Below are 20,280 nucleotides of genomic sequence, written 5' to 3'. Positions count from 1 at the left end.
ACCCAGGGTTGGAATAGTACTGATATATTAACAGATTGTTTCCACATTTTCTTGTCTTTTTAATTCTGTTCTGTGAATGTACAGCCTTTGGAACTTAGCTGTGTCAGGCAAATCATATCTCGATATGTGGCCATGTAATCACTAAATGCTGTTTTTATTCATGTTGTGCAGGCTCAGTAAACAGTATTTAACAGCACTAACAGATTTAGGGGAGATATGGGTAAAGGTTTTGTAACATCAGAGACAGAGATGATAAACGTTATACAGAGCTGAGCAGTGATCAGTGTACACATACTGTTATTCCTACCATATCTTGCCCCTTGTGAGTTAGCATTGTCTCCCTTCGATGTTGCTATGTGATGTCATCGTCCCCAGCAGAGAAAGTATGCACGAAGGTGTTATCACAGTTGTTAGCATTCACAGTTTGTCCCCTCCTGCTGATGAGTTCAGAAGAGTGTTTCCTGGTGAACAGCTCTGTGAGCTGTGAGTCACGCTGCAGCTTGATCAGATTTACGCACTAACCATTCCTGTATGATCATTATTCCTACATCCGCTCCGCTCTCTCTTTCAACCTCATGCTTTATTCTATTTAGAATTATATGAAGTGTTATAACAGTTATTAGGAATAAATATGCTTTAAGTATTCAGGCCCAACATTATTTTTATATTCCATTATTTCAGTTTGCTTACATAAAAGATTATTTCCCTATAAAACAATTTTATGTGCATTTAAACTAAAAGACCAGCCCCTTTATACAAATGACATTCAGAACATGACTCAGAGACTGAGTCGTTTAACCCCTTTTTACTTTCCTGCAACACATTACCTTTCCAACACAATCGGTTTATTTATGGTCAACATCTGTGTAAGACTTTGTGGATTAGCTGTTTTTAAATTCCCAGGATAAGCAGCCATGCTTTGGTTTAAGGTTTATTACTGTTTTTAGAAAATGTGCTCTAATTAAACTAAAGCAAGAACTGTTCTGCCTGAACTCTAAACAGCATGTGTAGTGTAAATCAAACAAGGCACATCACCCAATAATTTCCTTTCTCCCCCCAGACTTAGCCAAAAAAAATGGAAGAAACTATATTAAACACTTTATGGCCAATAACTACTGTATTTGAACATCTAAACATGGGCTTGTCAGACATTTCATTTAAAACACAAACAGTATGTCTGTGGGAATTTGTGCCTGTTCTGTCAAAACATTTGTTTGACTGGTCAGTGATGTTGATCAGGAAAGCCTTAATTGATGTTTGCATTTGTTTGCAATTGTTGTGGCTGAAACACATGAATTCAATAAATAGATGTTGATATAGATATAGATATAGATATAGATAGATAGATAGATAGATAGATAGATAGATAGATAGATAGATAGATAGATAGATAGATAGATAGATAGATGGTAGGGATGTAATGATGCTCCACAAGACAGTTTAAAATCGGTGCACAGGTGCCACGATTCGAATTGGTTATTCATTTAAGATGAATCGATATTCACTTTAAACAGCAGGGCACTGGCGCTATTCACCTCGCCTGGTTGACGGCACTTCACAAAGTTGCCAGGTAGGGGATTTTCCTGCCAAATGTATTTATGTGAGGATACTTTCTTTATTTGTATTATTCATTTATTTTTATAATGTTGGATTTGTCTTAAAATTTCATTTCAGTTTTTTACACAGTAAGCATTATTTGGCATAGTTTGTACCTAACTCAGAAATAAAAGAGCATTCATTATTTAGATGAATAAAAGATAAGCACAAAAAACTCATAATTTGTCTTCAATTTCATTTTGTTTTAAAAAATCGGGGGAAAATCGTATTGTGAACCCAGTACCGTGAATTGTATCGCATCATGGGTAGAGTGTATCGTTACATCCCTAATAGATAGATAGATATGAATTCTTATTCAAGGCTGCTGTCTAAATCTAACTTTGTAGAGGCTGAATAAAGAAATGTGATTATGTTGAAGATAATAAAGGACAAATACTAAGCTACTTTATAAAAGAAACAAATGTCTGTTGAAAGCAATAGCATTACGTATTGGCGTGGTCCTGCATTGTGCCAGCTCTTGCTTTGTCTTGTTCTTTTTGACATAATGCTGTCATTGTGTCTGGAGGACAGATCAGATATACAACTACTGCAGATTTTTAAAGACCAATTCTTAAACCTTTTAGATCAAATCAAACCCAAACCCCAAACCATTAAAAATTTACACACATACACACACAGTAAGCACTTTTAGTATACTAGTTTTGGTTATTTTTTAAATTTGTTATAAGCTGGCATTGGCAATAGTTAATCCTCAATCTCAACAGTCATGTCTAGTTAATCAGTGATCATGACACAGTCTGTGTTCTATAATTATGAAATTATACTCAATTTCTACAATAAATAATTTTTGGGGCTACTGGTGTACACTAACCAAGCACTTTATTAGTTACACGTTTTTTGAACTTACATTTAGTGGGCAATTTTTGAGACAACACACTGTACCATACCCTGTTAGTCTAATTGCAATGTTGAGAGAAATTCACAATCCAAATAATATACAATAGGGTGGGCGGAGTCCTTTAATAGTTTGCCTGATTGGATTAATACGACACAGACTGGCTATTGGCAAATCAAGATTGGAGGAAATGGAAAAGATATTCAAATGTAAGGGATAGTCTCTCATCCAAAGATCAGCATTGTTTAGACTATGGTCTGTGGTATGTAAAAGCTGGTTTACATATACAGTGTATCACAAAAGTGAGTACACCCCTCACATTTCTGCAAATATTTCATTATATCTTTTTATGGGACAACACTATATAGACATGAAACTTGGATATAACTTAGAGTAGTCAGTGTACAGCTTGTATAGCAGTGTAGATTTACTGTCTTCTGAAAATAACTCAACACACAGCCATTAATGTCTAAATGGCTGGCAACATAAGTGAGTACACCCCACAGTGAACATGTCCAAATTGTGCCCAAAGTGTCAATATTTTGTGTGACCACCATTATTATCCAGCACTGCCTTAACCCTCCTGGGCATGGAATTCACCAGAGCTGCACAGGTTGCTACTGGAATCCTCTTCCACTCCTCCATGATGACATCACGGAGCTGGTGGATGTTAGACACCTTGAACTCCTCCACCTTCCACTTGAGGATGCGCCACAGGTGCTCAATTGGGTTTAGTCTATCACCTTTACCTTCAGCTTCCTCAGCAAGGCAGTTGTCATCTTGGAGGTTGTGTTTGGGGTCGTTATCCTGTTGGAAAACTGCCATGAGGCCCAGTTTTCGAAGGGAGGGGATCATGCTCTGTTTCAGAATGTCACAGTACATGTTGGAATTCATGTTTCCCTCAATGAACTGCAGCTCCCCAGTGCCAGCAACACTCATGCAGCCCAAGATCATGATGCTACCACCACCATGCTTGACTGTAGGCAAGATACAGTTGTCTTGTACTTCTCACCAGGGCGCAGCCACACATGCTGGACACCATCTGAGCCAAACAAGTTCATCTTGGTCTCGTCAGACCACAGGGCATTCCAGTAATCCATGTTCTTGGACTGCTTGTCTTCAGCAAACTGTTTGCGGGCTTTCTTGTGCGTCAGCTTCCTTCTGGGATGACGACCATGCAGACCGAGTTGATGCAGTGTGCGGCGTATGGTCTGAGCACTGACAGGCTGACCCCCCATGTCTTCAACCTCTGCAGCAATGCTGGCAGCACTCATGTGTCTATTTTTTAAAGCCAACCTCTGGATATGACGCCGAACACGTGGACTCAACTTCTTTGGTCGACCCTGGCGAAGCCTGTTCCGAGTGGAACCTGTCCTGGAAAACCGCTGTATGACCTTGGCCACCATGCTGAAGCTCAGTTTCAGGGTGTTAGCAATCTTCTTATAGCCCAGGCCATCTTTGTGGAGAGCAACAATTCTATTTCTCACATCCTCAGAGAGTTCTTTGCCATGAGGTGCCATGTTGAATATCCAGTTGCCAGTATGAGAGAATTGTACCCAAAACACCAAATTTAACAGCCCTGCTCCCCATTTACACCTGGGACCTTGACACATGACACCAGGGAGGGACAACGACACATTTGGGCACAATTTGGACATGTTCACTGTGGGGTGTACTCACTTATGTTGCCAGCTATTTAGACATTAATGGCTGTGTGTTGAGTTATTTTCAGAAGACAGTAAATCTACACTGCTATACAAGTTTTACACTGACTACTCTAAGTTATATCCAAGTTTCATGTCTATAGTGTTGTCCCATGAAAAGATATAATGAAATATTTGCAGAAATGTGAGGGGTGTACTCACTTTTGTGATACACTGTACAGTATATCCAGGTGAGTCAAAATTATGTTAACACTTGAATGGCGGAAAACATTTATTTACAAAACATACTTCATATGTGTAAGATGATTTAAAGGACAGTCTCAACCTGTTCGCCATCATGTTCAACACACAAAAACCAGCGAGCGACAGTACCATTTAAAGCCCGGACACACATTTCGCGGGAAATAGATCCATTAGTGTTGACATAATTTTGAGTCACCCGGTACTTTTAAGAGTAAAGAGGTCAAGCAAATGGATTCTCAACCTAATCAAACTAAACCTCTTAGATAACCAACCTTTTTCTATTTATTATTACATTATGAGAAGAACCAATGCAATGTTTAATATTATGTTTGGTAGGTAAAATAGAACGTCCAGCAACATAATGGAGGGATTATCCATTATGAAGCCCGAAGACCCAAACAGAACAAAGAATGATCTGGGAAACACTATTGATATGGTGCCATGATTCAGAATTGACCTGGTGACACTAATAATAATACTACACAATAATAAATGTGTCCATGTGCGTGCATGCATAAGGATTCTCTCAGCATCAGCCTAATGAAAAAATATCATATAGTAGTAATACCAGAAGATGACTTCCAACAAAAAAGCCAATTCTGATTTACAGCTGATCCCACCCTCCTGTCTCTATGTCTGCCCGCAGAATTCAATAATATATTAAATAATGTTGCATATGCCGCTCAGATGGCGCAGCGGTAAAAACACACACTGGAACCAGAGCTGGGATCTCGAATACATCCTATCGAATCTCAGCTCTGCCTACCGGCTAAGGCTGAGTGGCCACATGAACAACGATTGGCCTGTTGTTCAGATATGGGCGGGACTAAGCCGGATGGGGTCTCTCTCCCATGACTGGTGCAATTACGACCTCTGCTGGCTGATTGATGGTGCCTGAGATGAGAAAAGAGTGCTCTCAGGGTGTGTCTTCTCCGTACACAACGCTGAGCTGCACTGCACTTGTCAAAGTGCAGGTGATAAAATGCATACGGCATGCTGCCCACGTGTCAGAGGGGGTGTGGGATAGCTTCGTTCTCCTCAATCAGAGCAGGGATCGGCATTGGTGGAGAGGAAGCATGACGCAGTTACCCATTGGACGTGCTAAAAAGGGAAAAAAAGGGGAGAAAATGCATAAAGGAAAAAAAAAAAACTGTCTACATTTTTGTAAACATATACTGCCCAGCTCTAGTCAGATGAACAAAATATCCCAGTGTACCTTCAATATCATCACGTTTTTATTTTGATTGAAGTAATTAATAGTGCTTTTTGCTAGGTTCTTTGCTTCTGTCTGTTATTGCTTAAAGGTTGCATTATTCCCTGTTGATTTATGTGTGTGTGTGCACAAGCGTGAAACCCAAGTGTTCATTAGTAACACAACTCTCGCTGGTGCTTCCTTTCCAATGTCCGTCACATGTCTGACTAGCAGCCCTTCTCTGGGTCACATGAATCTCGGAGTGAGCCGAACTTCCTATTTCTACTCGTGCAGGCTAATGCTGGGTTTATGAACATGTCTTTTACTACTTAAGCAGCAGTCAGGTCAGTGTGCTCTTTTGTGTAAGAAGTGTAAGAAATGATGCTGTATAAAAGCAGAGATTAATTCAATTTAGTGTTGTTTGCTGACTAGAAAGTACCTTGTGTCCTGTTTATGTTATTGCCATGATTGGATGTGAAATGTTAGGCTCAGCATATTATCTGTTTTTGCTTTTTGTTTTAAATGCCTCGCAGCAGGAAGCCTGTTCCCCGTTTCTTAGCTGACTTTTACATTACTTAGATAACAGCAGCTTGGTTTAGTCTAAAAAAATTAAACTCTTAAAAGATTGTGTTGGGTTTGTCACTGCTGAAGTTTTGCTGTGTAAAAAATCTTGCCATTTTCTCAGCATGTGTGAAAGTTCAATCGCTACTTTTATTCAAAAGTCACTTTAGTTTGGCAAGGTTGTTGCTAAGGCTAAACCTTACAAAGGAGTTATTGTTGATAAAAAGGTTGAGTGGGCTAACTACCTACATGCCAGAGATGTTATTGGGTTTACTGATAATGCCATTGAGGCAGAAAAAGAGAAAGAAAACCCACAGACAACTTGCAAAGAAAGTGAAATGTACTGACATTTAAATTAAACCTGTAAAACCAGAGTATGAGCTACACACAAAGCACGGGCGTGTCTTTCACTCACTTGGTCGCGTGAAAAACTAAAAAGGCTGCCGATGTATTAAACAACACTTGGTTCATTAAATCCCGGTAGTTGGGATCAAATTCTAATAGCAGGTCAGTTTAAATGCTCAGCCAAGTGGTAACTAATCATTGTGGTAAATATTTCTGTTTGTGTGTGTGTAGGATGCGTGAGGACATGTCGAGTTTGGTGTGTGTGAAGGATGTGGAGGGGCAGGGAGACCCTGCAGACAAGCTGTCCCAAGATGAGATGCTGTGTCGGACACGTGAGGTAATGCAGGGCCTGGAGGCTTTGCGGGCTGAGCACCAAGCCATCCTGGAGGGGCTGATGGGAACGCTGCGCTGCCTCAAACAGACCCAGGAGGGTCGCGGTGTGGAAGAGAAGACTGTGATGATTCAGCGCTCTCTGGAAATGATTGAGCTCGGGCTCAGTGAAGCACAGGTCAGAATAATAAAGGTTCTGAAAAATGCTGAAAGAATTAATAGACAAAAAATTAACTTTGTTTTTTATATTTTGTTTATGCATTTTCTCCCCTTTCTCTCACGACTTTTTAGCGCACCCAATTGCCTGATTGCGTCTTGCTTCCTCTCCACTAATGTTGTTGTAGTTGCTTTGAGACAATGTTCATTGTAAAATGCGCTATATAAATTAATTTGACTAATGCCGACCCCCGCTCTGATTTAAGGAGAACGAAGCTAACTCACGCCCCTTCCGACACGTGGGCAGCAGCCGTATGCATTTTGTCACCCACACTAGGCGAGTGCATATATGCGAATCAGCCTTGTGTACGGAGAGACACACCCTGATCCACTTTCTTTTCCCGTTACGAGGAGTCCCCATCCGGCTTAATACCCCACCCCTATATGAACAACAGGGCAATCGTTGTTCATGTGGCCGCTCAGCCCAGACGGATGGCAGAGCTGAGATTCATTACAATGTATTCGAAATGCCAGCTCTTTTTACCTCTGCGCCACCTGAGCGGCCAAAAAATCTACTTTGAATACATTCTTTAAAACATTCTCTCTTAGTCAACATTTCCAGCTAATGCAACATCATTGGGCAGATAAGCGGGCTTCTATATACTGTACATAAGCTCACAAGTGTCCAAGACTTGTCACACTTATAATTAGAGTTTGACTCATCAGCCATCAGGATAATACTGATTGCCTATTCATCCAAAGACAATTTACTATAAATAAAAGGCACCAAACACGGTCTAAATTGGTGTATGAATAATTAAACCAAATGTTGCAACAGACTGTAAATGAGTGCATCCCAGTGTGTGACCACAAGCATGCCATGATGCCATCAAATATCTGTTACATGATGTGTGTTCAGTTAACCTTGTCAAATGTGCTATTTGCACGTGTTCTACACTGATTTAAGAGTGTGTTTATGTGTGTGCATGCAAGTGTAAGGATTCTCTCAGCATCAACCTAATTAATAAATATCAGATAATAGCAATGACATAAAATGCCTCCCAACAAAAAAGGGCAATTCTGATTGACAGCTGATCCGACCCTCTCGTCTCTATGAATTAAAGGCAATGTACTACAGCTAAAACTTAAAATAGAAACATTTTCATTTCATTTTTTCATTTTATTTTCAGCAGCCACTTTATCCTGGTCTGTGTCACAAATATCCTGGACAGGGCGTCGATTTATTGCTGGGCTTCGGCCATCCACCCTGCCCCAATTAGGTCTGTGTAGATACCCGGCTGTCTGATAGCGGTCCAGATTTGAACCTGGATCTCAGCATTAGTGGGCTAACTGAACACCAAAAAAATCTCTAAAAGTAAAATAATAATTAAAATGTCACACTAAAATCTGAATCAAACAAATAATTGAATGGAATCAAAATACAATTAATTTTTAAATGTACAGTTAATATAATATATTTAGAGTATCAGAAATGCCCACTAACAGTATGCAAATGAATGAATAAATAATGTTCATTTATTTTGGAAGAAATTAGGTAGGAAATGTATAGTTCTCCGTTTCAGTACATTATGCTTTTATTTACCTTGAACGTTTAGAAGGTAGCTTGTTCTTTACATAGAAGCACATGCTGAAAAGCCTGATTGTCAGAAGCTCTATCAATTTACTATATTTGCTGTCATTGTCTATTATACACCGACTAGGCATAACATTATGACCACTGACAGGTGAAGTGAATAACATTGTTTATCTCTTTATCACGGCACCTGTTAGTAGGTGGGATATATTAGGCAGCAAATTAACATTTTATCCTCAAAGTTGATGTGTTAGAAGTACAAAAAATCTCCAAAACAGCAACTCTTGTGGGGTGTTCCCAGTCTGCAGTGGTCAGTATCTATCGAAAGTGGTCCAAGGAAGGAACAGTGGTAAACCAGCAACAGGGTGGCCAAGGCTCATTGATGCATGTGGGGGGGGCGAAGGCTGGACCGTGTGGTCTGATCCAATAGATGAGCTACTGTAGCTCAAATTGCTGAAGAAGTTAATGCTGGTTCTGATAGAAAGGTGTCAGACTCCATGCCTCGACGAGTCAGGGCTGTTTTGGCAAAAGAGGGACCAACACAATATTAGGAAGGTGGTCATAATGTTATGCCTAATCGGTGTTAATGTGCTCATACAAAAAAGAAGTAATTTATGAAAATGTTTTAAACATTAAGTTTTTACCTAGATTTTTAGATTATACAGTAGGATTTACAATGAAAAACACTGTATTCACTTAAAAAAAAGACATTTGGTTGAAGATTAGGTGGAAAAATGCAAATGTTTAAAAATAATGTGTTGTTAAAGCACTTTAAATATGATCGTTTGACCTCATCTTATGTTATATTTTGCAGGTAATGATGGCTCTTTCAGGACACCTCAGTGCAGTGGAGGCTGAGAAACAGAAGCTGCGGGCACAGGTAAACATGGACACAATCACAACGACTCATGTTTAATCTTATCACAGCTTCCAGAGATGCACATGCACACTTTCTCTTTGCCTGTCTGGCAAAGTCTGCAGTCTGTGTGTAACAGTGTCTGTGTGTTTTAGGTGCGACGGCTCTGCCAGGAGAACCAGTGGCTGCGGGATGAGCTGGCAGGCACACAGCAGCGGCTGCAGAAAAGTGAGCAAAGTGTTGCCCAGCTGGAGGAGGAAAAGAAGCACCTGGAGTTCATGAATCAGCTTAAAAAATACGACCAGGATCTCAGCCCAACAGTGAGATTCCTCTAAACTGTCGGAACTGTGTTTCTTTGCTGTTTTAGCTCCCTGCTTTTCAGTTCTGTCTTTTTATATCTATTTTATTTAATGCTTTCTTTCAGGACGACAGAGACTCTGACTCCAGCAGGGAGACTCTGGATGATCTGTTCCCTGATGATCCGGATGAGCCGGGAGCTGGCAGTAAGTACCTAAGGAAGCTTTCCCACCTGTTGGGCTTCTTGCCTAGTCAAAATCTGTTTGGTACCATTTGATTTCACTCAGCACAGATGCAAGCAGTCCAGAAAATATTTGCTAATGGGCATGTGTGACTGAGCAGTGTTAAAATGCCTTTCAGTCTTTGCTCAAAAACACAACAGAAGTCATTCGACCGTGTATAACACTCCTAAATAATACATAAATAATTAAAAACTTTTGGAATTTGTCCTTGATGTCGAGTATTTTGGGTTTTTTTTCTGCTCAAATATCCAAAATACATTTTACCTGTGCGCCTCGCAAGAGTCTGTGCTTTGATATAGAGCTGGGTGATATGGCCAAAAATGTTATCACGATAAATTTGTCTATATTGATCAATATTGATAATTATCACGATAAAGATTTTGTTAACATTGTCACAGTTTTTAAAGAATAGAAATCGAATTGTACTGTTTTACAATATTTTAATATTTATTATAAGAACATAATATATTTCGTAGGTTGTAATGGCAGAAAAACACGCCACAACTGTTGCTTAAAATAAAGTCCACTGCTTGATAACCGACTAACGACACTGCTAGATGGCTGGGTAACAACACTTGAACGACGTTTTATTTTACTTTCTGTTTGCTCGACTCAAATTATGAAATAAATTGGTAGCGTTTCTTGATTTAGTACCAAACAGTGATATATTTTGCATTCTGGGGTTAACTGCGCTTTGTCAGAATTAAGAAATCCGAACCACTGGCCTTTCAACAATGGCCTGGGAACAATGTCATCAAAAACAGACAGCTTACCTTTGCCTTCTCTTTTGCTTTCGGGTTTCTCTCCACTGCCCATCTTCCCGTAGCAATTCAGCTTGCAGCCTGATTGTGCTGTTGTGCCGGCTTTACGCCTAACCTACGTGCTGCGTGATTAGGCTGCTTTCTGTGCTTTTCTGCGCTAGTGAGAAGGAAAAATAGAATCGATAATATGCCCAAAGCTTATCTTCGTAATCGAGGAAAGGTTTATCGCCATACATATCGATGTCGTTTTATCACCCAGCTCTACTTTGACACATTGATTTTGTCACAGTAAATACGTAGCAATTTATCTAACTGGCGTGGCAGAAAATGTCCCGTAGCCCATAATCCACATAATTTACTTTGCATTTTACTGCAGTCAAACTAAACTATGGTTTGCACCATAACCACTTTTTGATGTTATTTTTCTGCTTTTTTTTTTTTTTTACAGTCTTGTTATTTTCAATACCTGATTGTGAATCCACTTCAGCTGGCAAAACCGACATGTGTCGAATCTGTGCCCTTTCTTATCACCTTTCAGTGTTTGGTTTCAATACAGAGCCATATTGCTTAAAGAAAGCCAACTTTCTTTAAGCAAGAAAGACAACTCGTGCAGACACTTGGCCCAGTCCTGGAGATCTCATATTCCCACTTGTGTTTGTGTGGATGCCCAGCTAGAGTGGTGGCTCTGCTGAGATTCACACTAGAGAGTGGTGTGCAAGCGCGTTGGACCTCAGTTCCACCCAAGCAACATTGTTTATTTATATTTTTACTTTGTACCCCGGTGTTATTTCTCCTGGTGGCCAAACCTTTGATGCATTCTTGGGCAAAGACATACATAATTGGACATCTGTGTCTGAACTCTGCTTGAATTAAACATAGAGCATCAAGTTTTCTGTCTCAGTATAAAATATTAATACGATAAGTAAGACTATCACTCTTTTGAAGGCAGGGTCTCCCTCCACCCTCTTCTGTTTTTTTAATGAGCTTTAAATTGGTGCAGAGTAAAGGGGGCAAAAAACAAGGTACATCCAGCACAGTGTTGTTGAATATAATCCAAATAAAAGTGTTTTTATTAGTAGTTCAACAAATGGAAGAAACTACTTTTGCTGCAAGTATAATCTTGTTAAATTTTTAGGTTTGCAACAGTAGAATATTTCTTCAAAAAGGTTTTATGTACAAATAGGCAGTGATGTTCAATTCAGAGCTGCTATGCAAATACAGTCATTTGATTCGACATTAATATTTGTATATTTGCTTTGAAAACAATACTCTATGCTTCCTGTACTTTATGCTAAATGTGCTTGTGCCCATCAGTATTAGATAATGTTTGCTTTCTTTTTCTTTCTGTAGTTCAGCCTGCGCACAGCAGTGCAGTAGCAGCAGCACAGCAGGGTGGCTATGAGATTCCAGCCAGACTTAGAACCCTGCACAACCTTGTGATCCAGTACGCCTCTCAGGGTCGGTATGAGGTGGCTGTGCCGCTGTGTAAACAGGCTCTGGAGGACCTGGAGAAAACCTCAGGCCACGACCATCCTGACGTCGCTACCATGCTTAACATCCTAGCTCTCGTCTACAGGTTTAATAAGATACACACACACACACACACACACACACACACACACACACACACACACACACACAAACACACACGTATGCACAACTGTTTATCTGCTGTTTGATTGGCATGGACGCACAAGAACACATGCAGTGTAATGTATCTTTTGAAACTCAACGCCCTTCATCGAGAAATGTGTACCCTTAAACTCAACGTTTCCCTTAAACTCAACGTGTGGGTGACTGCCGCTTTGTTCAGTGCTCGGCTTAAGCTGTGCGGTAAAACGTCATCAAAGTGCGAATATGAGATGAATCTGCATCTGTGTGGAATAACCGTCAAATTCACTCTGAAAGCATCCACATGTATCTGTGTTTAGCTGAATTTTTCTCCTATTTACTTTTAAACTTGTGTTATAACTCAGGGTGCTGAGAAATCGTAAGAATCAGCTTTTCCGAGAAATTCTAAAAAGCTTATAGTTAAAAAACAAAAAGCTTGTTGTGACTTAATGTAAAAGAACAACATAGAAATACTAAACCTCTTAATTATTACTGCACATAAGTTATCTCCACTAATTAAGAAACATAAGAAATTAAAGAAGTAAAGGTATAAAGCAGGTTTGATTTTTAACTGTTTTTAATTGTATTTTAGTGTTTTTATATTATATGTGTGTTATTTTAGTGTGTAATTGTTAAAAACAACCCCATTATTTGACATAAGCCCAAAATAAATGCAGTTCCACGGGACCATAGAACGCATTAACAGGCTTCCCATACATCCTTATGGGGAAAAATACCTTAAAACTCAACACCTTTCAAACTCAACGCCACTCCCAGAACCAATTGACGTTGAGTTTCAAGGTACCACTGTACTTTAATACTAAAACATGTAGTTAAACTAATAGTTGTATAGACACTATTGACAGAAACCAGCGTAATTTCTTTTAAAAGAGTTCCTATTATAAACTGCAGATTAAAGATTTTTTAAACTGTTTTGTTACAGTTTTTAAAACAGCATTTTATTTGTATTTAGAGACCAGAATAAATACAAAGAGGCTGCAAATCTTCTGAATGATGCACTTGCTATTAGAGAGAAGACACTGGGAAAAGACCACCCTGCGGTATGTATGTGTGTGTGGTGGAGGTGGGGTATACGTAATGTGACCAAAAGTTGTTTGTGTGTTTATGTGACCAAAAGTTTTCCGACAAACTTAACAACCTGTCAGTTTTTGTCCCATAAGCAACAAATGGATATTTACTGTTAGACAACAGGCAGTTAAGGACCACCCTAAGAGGTGTATATTTGGGAAGAAAAAGGATTGGCATCATACACTGTAAATGTTTACAGTTACTTTGGTAGTATTTACTATCTTATGTCTATGTTTTTACCAGGGCCGACATCCTCTCTGTGTATTGATGAGGTCAGACTTCATCCTGCATTTCTCTGTCTTACTGTTTCTTCTTTTGGAATTGTTATATTGTTCACATGCATTATGTTCTACACAAGCATGGGGCTCAGGTGCACACCTCAATCAAAGGCTGATGATTATATTCACTGTGGACTGTTAATGATTGTAGGTCTTGTCACCAGTAATAATTCTTATGTAACTGATCCTGGTCAGATCTTGCATTCCTGTAAGCTTTGAAGGCTTTGAATATATTGCCCTAATCAAAAGATTCAAAAGATTCTGCCCAAATCGAAGATTCAAAAGATTCTGTCCAAATCAAAAGATTCTGATTTAATTTTTTTGAGTGCTGCTGTTTTATTTTAGTGATTATGTTTACATGCACACACAATCTGATAATGTAAAGTTTTAGCTGTTGTGGTAAAGATGGCTTGTAGTTTTTATTCATAAATTCAAAATTGTTTGTATCACCGTAGCAACTATAGGAGAATGGTAATCTTCTCACTTTATTATTTATTACACAGGTTTTTGGACAAAACTGTATACTCTGTCTGTTTAATACTTTTTCTTATTGGCTGGTAAATCGATTTTAGTGCAATTATTCTGCCTTATATTTTGTCTAGTCTTACATATGTGGCTGTTCGCGCCCTCATGGTGTAATACTGCTCATAGCTGCAATCATGCAAAGGTGTGCCGTTCTGTCTAAACAGCTGTCAGATCAAGCTGTTAGATCAATGTTAGTGTGAGGTTTGGATCACACTTTCATCAGACACTTGGAGACAGCATCATTTGCAGTTTGGAACCATAAAAGACTCAAATGAATAGTAGACATTAAAATGACTTAAAGCAGATGTATTAGTGGCCAAACTCAAGGCAGTTGTGCTTTTAATTAACCAACATTAAGTAATGTAGTTCAGCTAGTTCTTAGCTGCTGACTGTACAGTTACACTCTGAAATATTCACCCCCCCCTTTAAAAGAAAAGGTGTTGAAATCTGTACAATTTAGCCATTACCATTTTGGTGCAATGAAAAGATCTCTCATTTTCACCGTGGTTGCAAAACACATTGAACCCATCACCCCACACATGAGTGGTGTTTATATAATACATCACAGCTGATGCAGATTAAGGGTTATTATTGATTTCCAATGGTTTAATCATGCTGTAACCAAACTTTAGGTCACACAGACTAGCAGTAAATTTTATTAAAGCAGGGCAGTATTAACACAGTATCCTGCTACATTTTCTTTGCTCATTTGCTGCATCATTGAACTGATTAAAACTTCATTAGAAGCAAAATCGAGCTCTGCAGAAGATAGTTTAGAGGGTTTTTTTTTATTTGGGAGGCACAATATTTCTGATTACAACTGTACATATTACTACTGGAAAGTAAACTCTCAGCCTCACATTTTGTAAAGATGCTGCTAAATAGACTCTTGTTCTTGACTCACAGACTCATATTCTCTATTATCAGATTACTTAAGTGCATGTAAAGTCACTAAATTATTACCAAACTGATATTTTGCAGCTTTGCATCACATCTGGTTATATTGTTATTATAACACTCTGGGTGTTCCTCGTAGGTGGCAGCTACATTAAATAATTTGGCAGTTCTATATGGTAAGCGTGGGAAGTACAAGGAGGCAGAACCACTATGCAAAAGGGCACTGGAGATCAGAGAAAAGGTAGGTCAGAATTTGAAGGTTAACTGGTAGCACCGTGGGTATTGGAAAAGACTGTTTATTTTATCCTATGCTATTATTAATAAACTTTAATTTTGTACTGTACAAATTTCTAAATTTAATTGCTTGGCTGTGAATTGTGGGAGGCAGTGAAAAGGCAGCTGCAGACGCCTATGCTTATTTTAGACTCTTTTGATGACATTCTCACACACATGCAGGCTTGGAAGCATTTGTTCTTCCTCACATACTATTTTACTGCATGCACCAGATTATCTGCTCTTCTATTTCTGATCAAAGACCTTCAAGAACCTGTGCTTAACTCTTAAAATCCCCAAATCACTGTTGAATACTAAAGAAGTAGAATACCGTTTGGATTAGAGTCTAGTATTTTGAGTTTTGCTCTTCTAGCTGTTTTTACAGTTTTTTTTCCTTCCGTCTTCTTCTCTGAGTTTTCTTTTTTACTCTTATTGGCTAGCTTTTTACTCTGCTTTTTTTAAATTTAATATAGACTGTTGAATATCCAATACAGATGAAGACAAGTTCTGAAGCTGCTTTAAATTTATTTATCATTAAAATCATTTATATAATTACATTTTAGGGGACTAAATTAATTTTTTACACACAGAGCTTTTAAAACCCATGCACACTCATTTTAGTATGACTTCCAGGCATTGCCAAATTTTGGGGAGGTGTAAGTGCACTCTTCTAGATGGATGATGCATTGTTTTCCCTAGTGATAAATCATGTGTGAGCCAGCCACCTCCAAAATCATGCAGTGTAAAAACGCATTCTCGCACCCACTAACACACAGTGTCTGTCTTGATCAATAACAACCTGCCTCAGTCTGCATGGTTTCCCACCCTGATAGCTTTTAAATTAGCATTTGCCCAGCCAAATGGAATGATGGGTGGGGTGAAGAGACATACACGAAAATGTACAACAGTGTAACTGTCAAATGTGGTTTGAAACTAACGTAAAAGCTCATACAACATTTACTGCTTCACATTAGCTTTAAACAAAGATTATAAATAAATAAAAGTACCTGGAAGAGTGCTTTCTGTGTAGATTGGTATTTCGGTATTTTGGTACTGCTACAGAAAAAAAGAACCCTCTTTTGCAGATTAGTTACTTTTTGTAATGTGAATATTTTTAGTTTGGTTACTTAAATACATGCTAACTTTTTTTTCTTTTAATAAAAAACATTTAACAATTGCTAACCAGCTGAATGTCTGTTTGTGTGTCAGGTGCTGGGAAAGGGCCACCCAGACGTGGCAAAGCAGTTGAATAACCTAGCCTTGCTGTGTCAGAACCAGGGCAAATACGAGGAGGTAGAGTATTATTACCAGAGGGCCCTGGACATCTACCAGACCAAGCTTGGCCCTGATGACCCCAATGTAGCAAAGACCAAAAACAATCTGGTAAATGAACCACTTCTATTGGAGTCTGAATTATTTTACTAGTAAAACTGGCATAGTAAAATGTCTTATGGGCTAATTTTTCCAATTTGCTGTAATACACTTACCCAGTAAAATCCCTCAGTAAAAATAAAGAATAACAGACCACTAATTATTATTATAATAGAAAGCGCCTAACTAAACAGAAGTCACGTTGCTGAACATCACAGCAGATTTATTTGCACACAGGTTTGTGTGTTCTGTAGTTCAATATGTCTAATACTGTAAGGTCATATGACATTTCTAACTCCGTATGTACCAGTGGCGGCTGCTGGTCTTTCAAAGAGGGGAAGCTCATTGTCGGCTTACATCATAAAATGTGTCAATTTATTTATACATAAATTCTGCCCTCCGTTCCTTTTCAAGAAAATGGCCTGTGATCCTATCGTACCTAGTAGGCGTCTTTTCCAGGGACTTGACCAGTGTCCTGAAACAAATACTATGAGTGTGTTTTATTTACACAATGAACAATGGAAATGGTCAAGTAATTTCACCAAGCAAATACCAAGAAATGGGTTGCAGTTTGTCTTTCGACTTCACTCGCAAAATCCGCGATGGGACTGAAGCTCCCAGTGATTAAGTGACGTGTAGATCTCAAAATAGCTGTCAATCAAAACGGGATTCAGCCTTTCGACTGATCCTCCAATCATCTTGCAGAAGCGCCGCGTCCAGACCCGCCCACAGCTCCATTCACCCTCAGAGACGCTCAGCGTCCGGAGGCGGGACAAAATCGTGGCATTTATCCAATGAAGTGAATAGATGCTCAGCTTCTACGGGCAAATGCACTGACGCTAACAAAATCGAGTCAGTCGATTTGTGACAAGTAGCTGATTCTGAACGAACTCGTCTTCAAGATGAACGTGTTCTAACGCATTTGTAGTCAATGAAATGTTAACACAACTGTACATATTTAACCATTTAATTTTTGACATTTTAGGGGAAGCTGAGCTTCCCTTGCAGTCTTAGAGAAATCGCCACTGATATGTACTTAGTTTTCCTCTTTTCTTCATGTTGTGATAGTTGGAGTTAGGTACAGGTATTTAGGCAGTTTTGGCCTCCAATAAATCATCAATGCCAAGTCAGATGTCACCACCAAAATGTACCTGTAACAAACGCCAATTTCATATTTTAAAAAGAAAAATTATTTAAACATTATTTTAAGTTATTACATTTGCATTAATTTATAAATCTGTTTCACATAGACAAACAGGAACTTAATTCCCCAAATAGCATTTTCACTAGCAAAACATGCACCTTTTAGCTTACCATTTCCTAGAGATCAGACCTGTGGGAGAAAGACTATGGTGGGATCTAGAAAACTTTCAGAAAAGAGCAATGCTAAATGATACACAAAGGAAAACCTTTCCCCCATGGGACCTTGGAAGTCCTTGCATCTCAGAAACCTTCACAAATTTCCCCAAGCAAACTACGAGCCCTGAAATAGCACAAAGTATATTCAAGGAATTTGAGGAAAGACAAACAGGCTACTTGTTTATTTACACAGATGGGTCAAAGACACCTACTCACACCGGAGCACCCTTTAACTCCAAGACAAAAAAACAAAGCATAAATATCCCCCCACACAGCTCCATTTTTTCTGCCGAAGCACAAGCAATTCTAATGGCTATAACATATTTCCAGTGATCAAGTCACCAGAAGGCTATTATATGCACAGATTCAAAGTCATGTATTCAAGCCATCAAATCACTAAATATTGACCACCCCATCATTGAAGAAATACTGCATGAACTGAAAGCACTGGAAGATTCAAACAAAATTCTGAGGTTTTGTTGGATACCAGGCCACAAGAGTATTAGGGGAAATGAGGAAGCAGATACCATAGCCAAAAGAGCAGCAGAAGAACCAGTCACACCAATGTACATCCCACCAACAGACCTAAGACCCCTCATAAAGAGCTATGTACAAGAAAAATGGCAGGAGAACTGTGACTTACAAGAAAATAACAAACTCAGGGAAATTCAACAAAATGTACAACCATACAAAATGAACTATACCCAGAAGAGGGGGGACCAAGTAGCCCTCACACGATGCAGAATAGGACACTCAAGACTTACACACGGACACCTACTAAAAGAAGAACAGGCCCCAAAGTGCCTTCATTGCTCAATCACCCTAACAATAAAACATATGTTATGTGAATGCGAGGTTTTTACCCAGGACCGAAATCTGTACCTGATGGGATCGAACATAAAATATATATTTTTTTAAACGGTTCCTTTTAAGATTAAAAAATTTCTGAAAAGCATAAAGTTAAAACATCTGTTGTAATCTCAACCTCTTCAAACACCTTTCTTGTAATAAGAATGTTCTAAAAACATACAAATGGCACGCCATAGAGATGGCTCTAAGTACAGAGCTTGTAATGGCGATAAAACACAACACAACCATTTCCTAGCTTATTATGTACATTGATTCTTGGGAGTTCTGCTACTGTGTGATTCAGAGATAATCATCTAAGTGGTTTAGTTTATTGTGTTTACTCCCCTCACAGATATAACATATTAAAAATATAAAAGATTGCAATTTTTTTAAAGCTCTTGAATTACAGTAGCTTTTTGTGATTATAGACAGTAGTCAAACTTGACCGTTCTCCTTGAATAAGGGGGCAGACATACACCGATCAAGCATAACATGACCATAGCATGACAACCTTCCTAATATTGTGTTGGTCCCCCTTTTGCTGCCAAAACAGCCCTGACCTGTCTAGGCATGGACTCCACTAGACCCCTGAAGGTGTGCTGTGGTATCTGACTCCAAGATGTTAGCAGCAGATCCTTTAACTCCTGTACGTTGCGAGGTGGGGCCTCCATGGATCGGACTTACAGGGGTTGGACAAAATAACTGAAACACCTGGTTTTAGACCACAATAATTTATTAGTATGGTGTAGGGCCTCCTTTTGCGGCCAATACAGCGTCAATTCGTCTTGGAAATGACATATACAAGTCCTGCACAGTGGTCAGAGGGATTTTAAGCCATTCTTCTTGCAGGATAGTGGCCAGGTCACTACGTGATGCTGGTGGAGGAAAACGTTTCCTGACTCGCTTCTCCAAAACACCCCAAAGTGGCTCAATAATATTTAGATCTGGTGACTGTGCAGGCCATGGGAGATGTTCAACTTCACTTTCATGTTCATCAAACCAATCTTTCACCAGTCTTGCTGTGTGTATTGGTGCATTGTCATCCTGATACACGGCACCGCCATTGGATGCACATGGTCCTCCAGAATGGTTCGGTAGTCCTTGGCAGTGACGCGCCCATCTAGCACAAGTATTGGGCCAAGGGAATGCCATGATATGGCAGCCCAAACCATCACTGATCCACCCCCATGCTTCACTCTGGGCATGCAACAGTCTGGGTGGTACGCTTCTTTGGGGCTTCTCCACACCGTAACTCTCCCGGATGTGGGGAAAACAGTAAAGGTGGACTCATCAGAGAACAATACATGTTTCACATTGTCCACAGCCCAAGATTTG

The 20,280-nt window shown here is 39.3% G+C and overlaps 1 protein-coding gene across 7 annotated transcripts in view; it reads left to right on the top strand.

The window, feature by feature from the left end:
* klc1a (kinesin light chain 1a) overlaps positions 1 to 20,280 on the top strand; it is a 50,350-nt gene that overhangs the window by 5,920 nt on the left and 24,150 nt on the right. For all 7 annotated transcript variants that reach the window (XM_062996107.1, XM_062996103.1, XM_062996108.1 and 4 more), the window contains exons 2-9: positions 6,689 to 6,965; positions 9,352 to 9,417; positions 9,549 to 9,713; positions 9,818 to 9,896; positions 12,044 to 12,269; positions 13,278 to 13,365; positions 15,233 to 15,334; positions 16,576 to 16,749. In XM_062996107.1, coding sequence (XP_062852177.1) covers positions 6,690 to 6,965; positions 9,352 to 9,417; positions 9,549 to 9,713; positions 9,818 to 9,896; positions 12,044 to 12,269; positions 13,278 to 13,365; positions 15,233 to 15,334; positions 16,576 to 16,749 — 1,176 coding nt within the window. In that variant the 5' untranslated portion in view covers position 6,689. The remainder of the gene's footprint in view (positions 1 to 6,688; positions 6,966 to 9,351; positions 9,418 to 9,548; positions 9,714 to 9,817; positions 9,897 to 12,043; positions 12,270 to 13,277; positions 13,366 to 15,232; positions 15,335 to 16,575; positions 16,750 to 20,280) is intronic.

This window comes from Trichomycterus rosablanca, chromosome 5, assembly GCF_030014385.1.
Source record: "Trichomycterus rosablanca isolate fTriRos1 chromosome 5, fTriRos1.hap1, whole genome shotgun sequence".
In the NCBI taxonomy this organism is placed as follows: Eukaryota; Metazoa; Chordata; class Actinopteri; order Siluriformes; family Trichomycteridae; genus Trichomycterus; species Trichomycterus rosablanca.
Note: the sequence above shows the minus strand (reverse complement) of the source record. Positions and strands in the feature narration are given on the sequence as shown.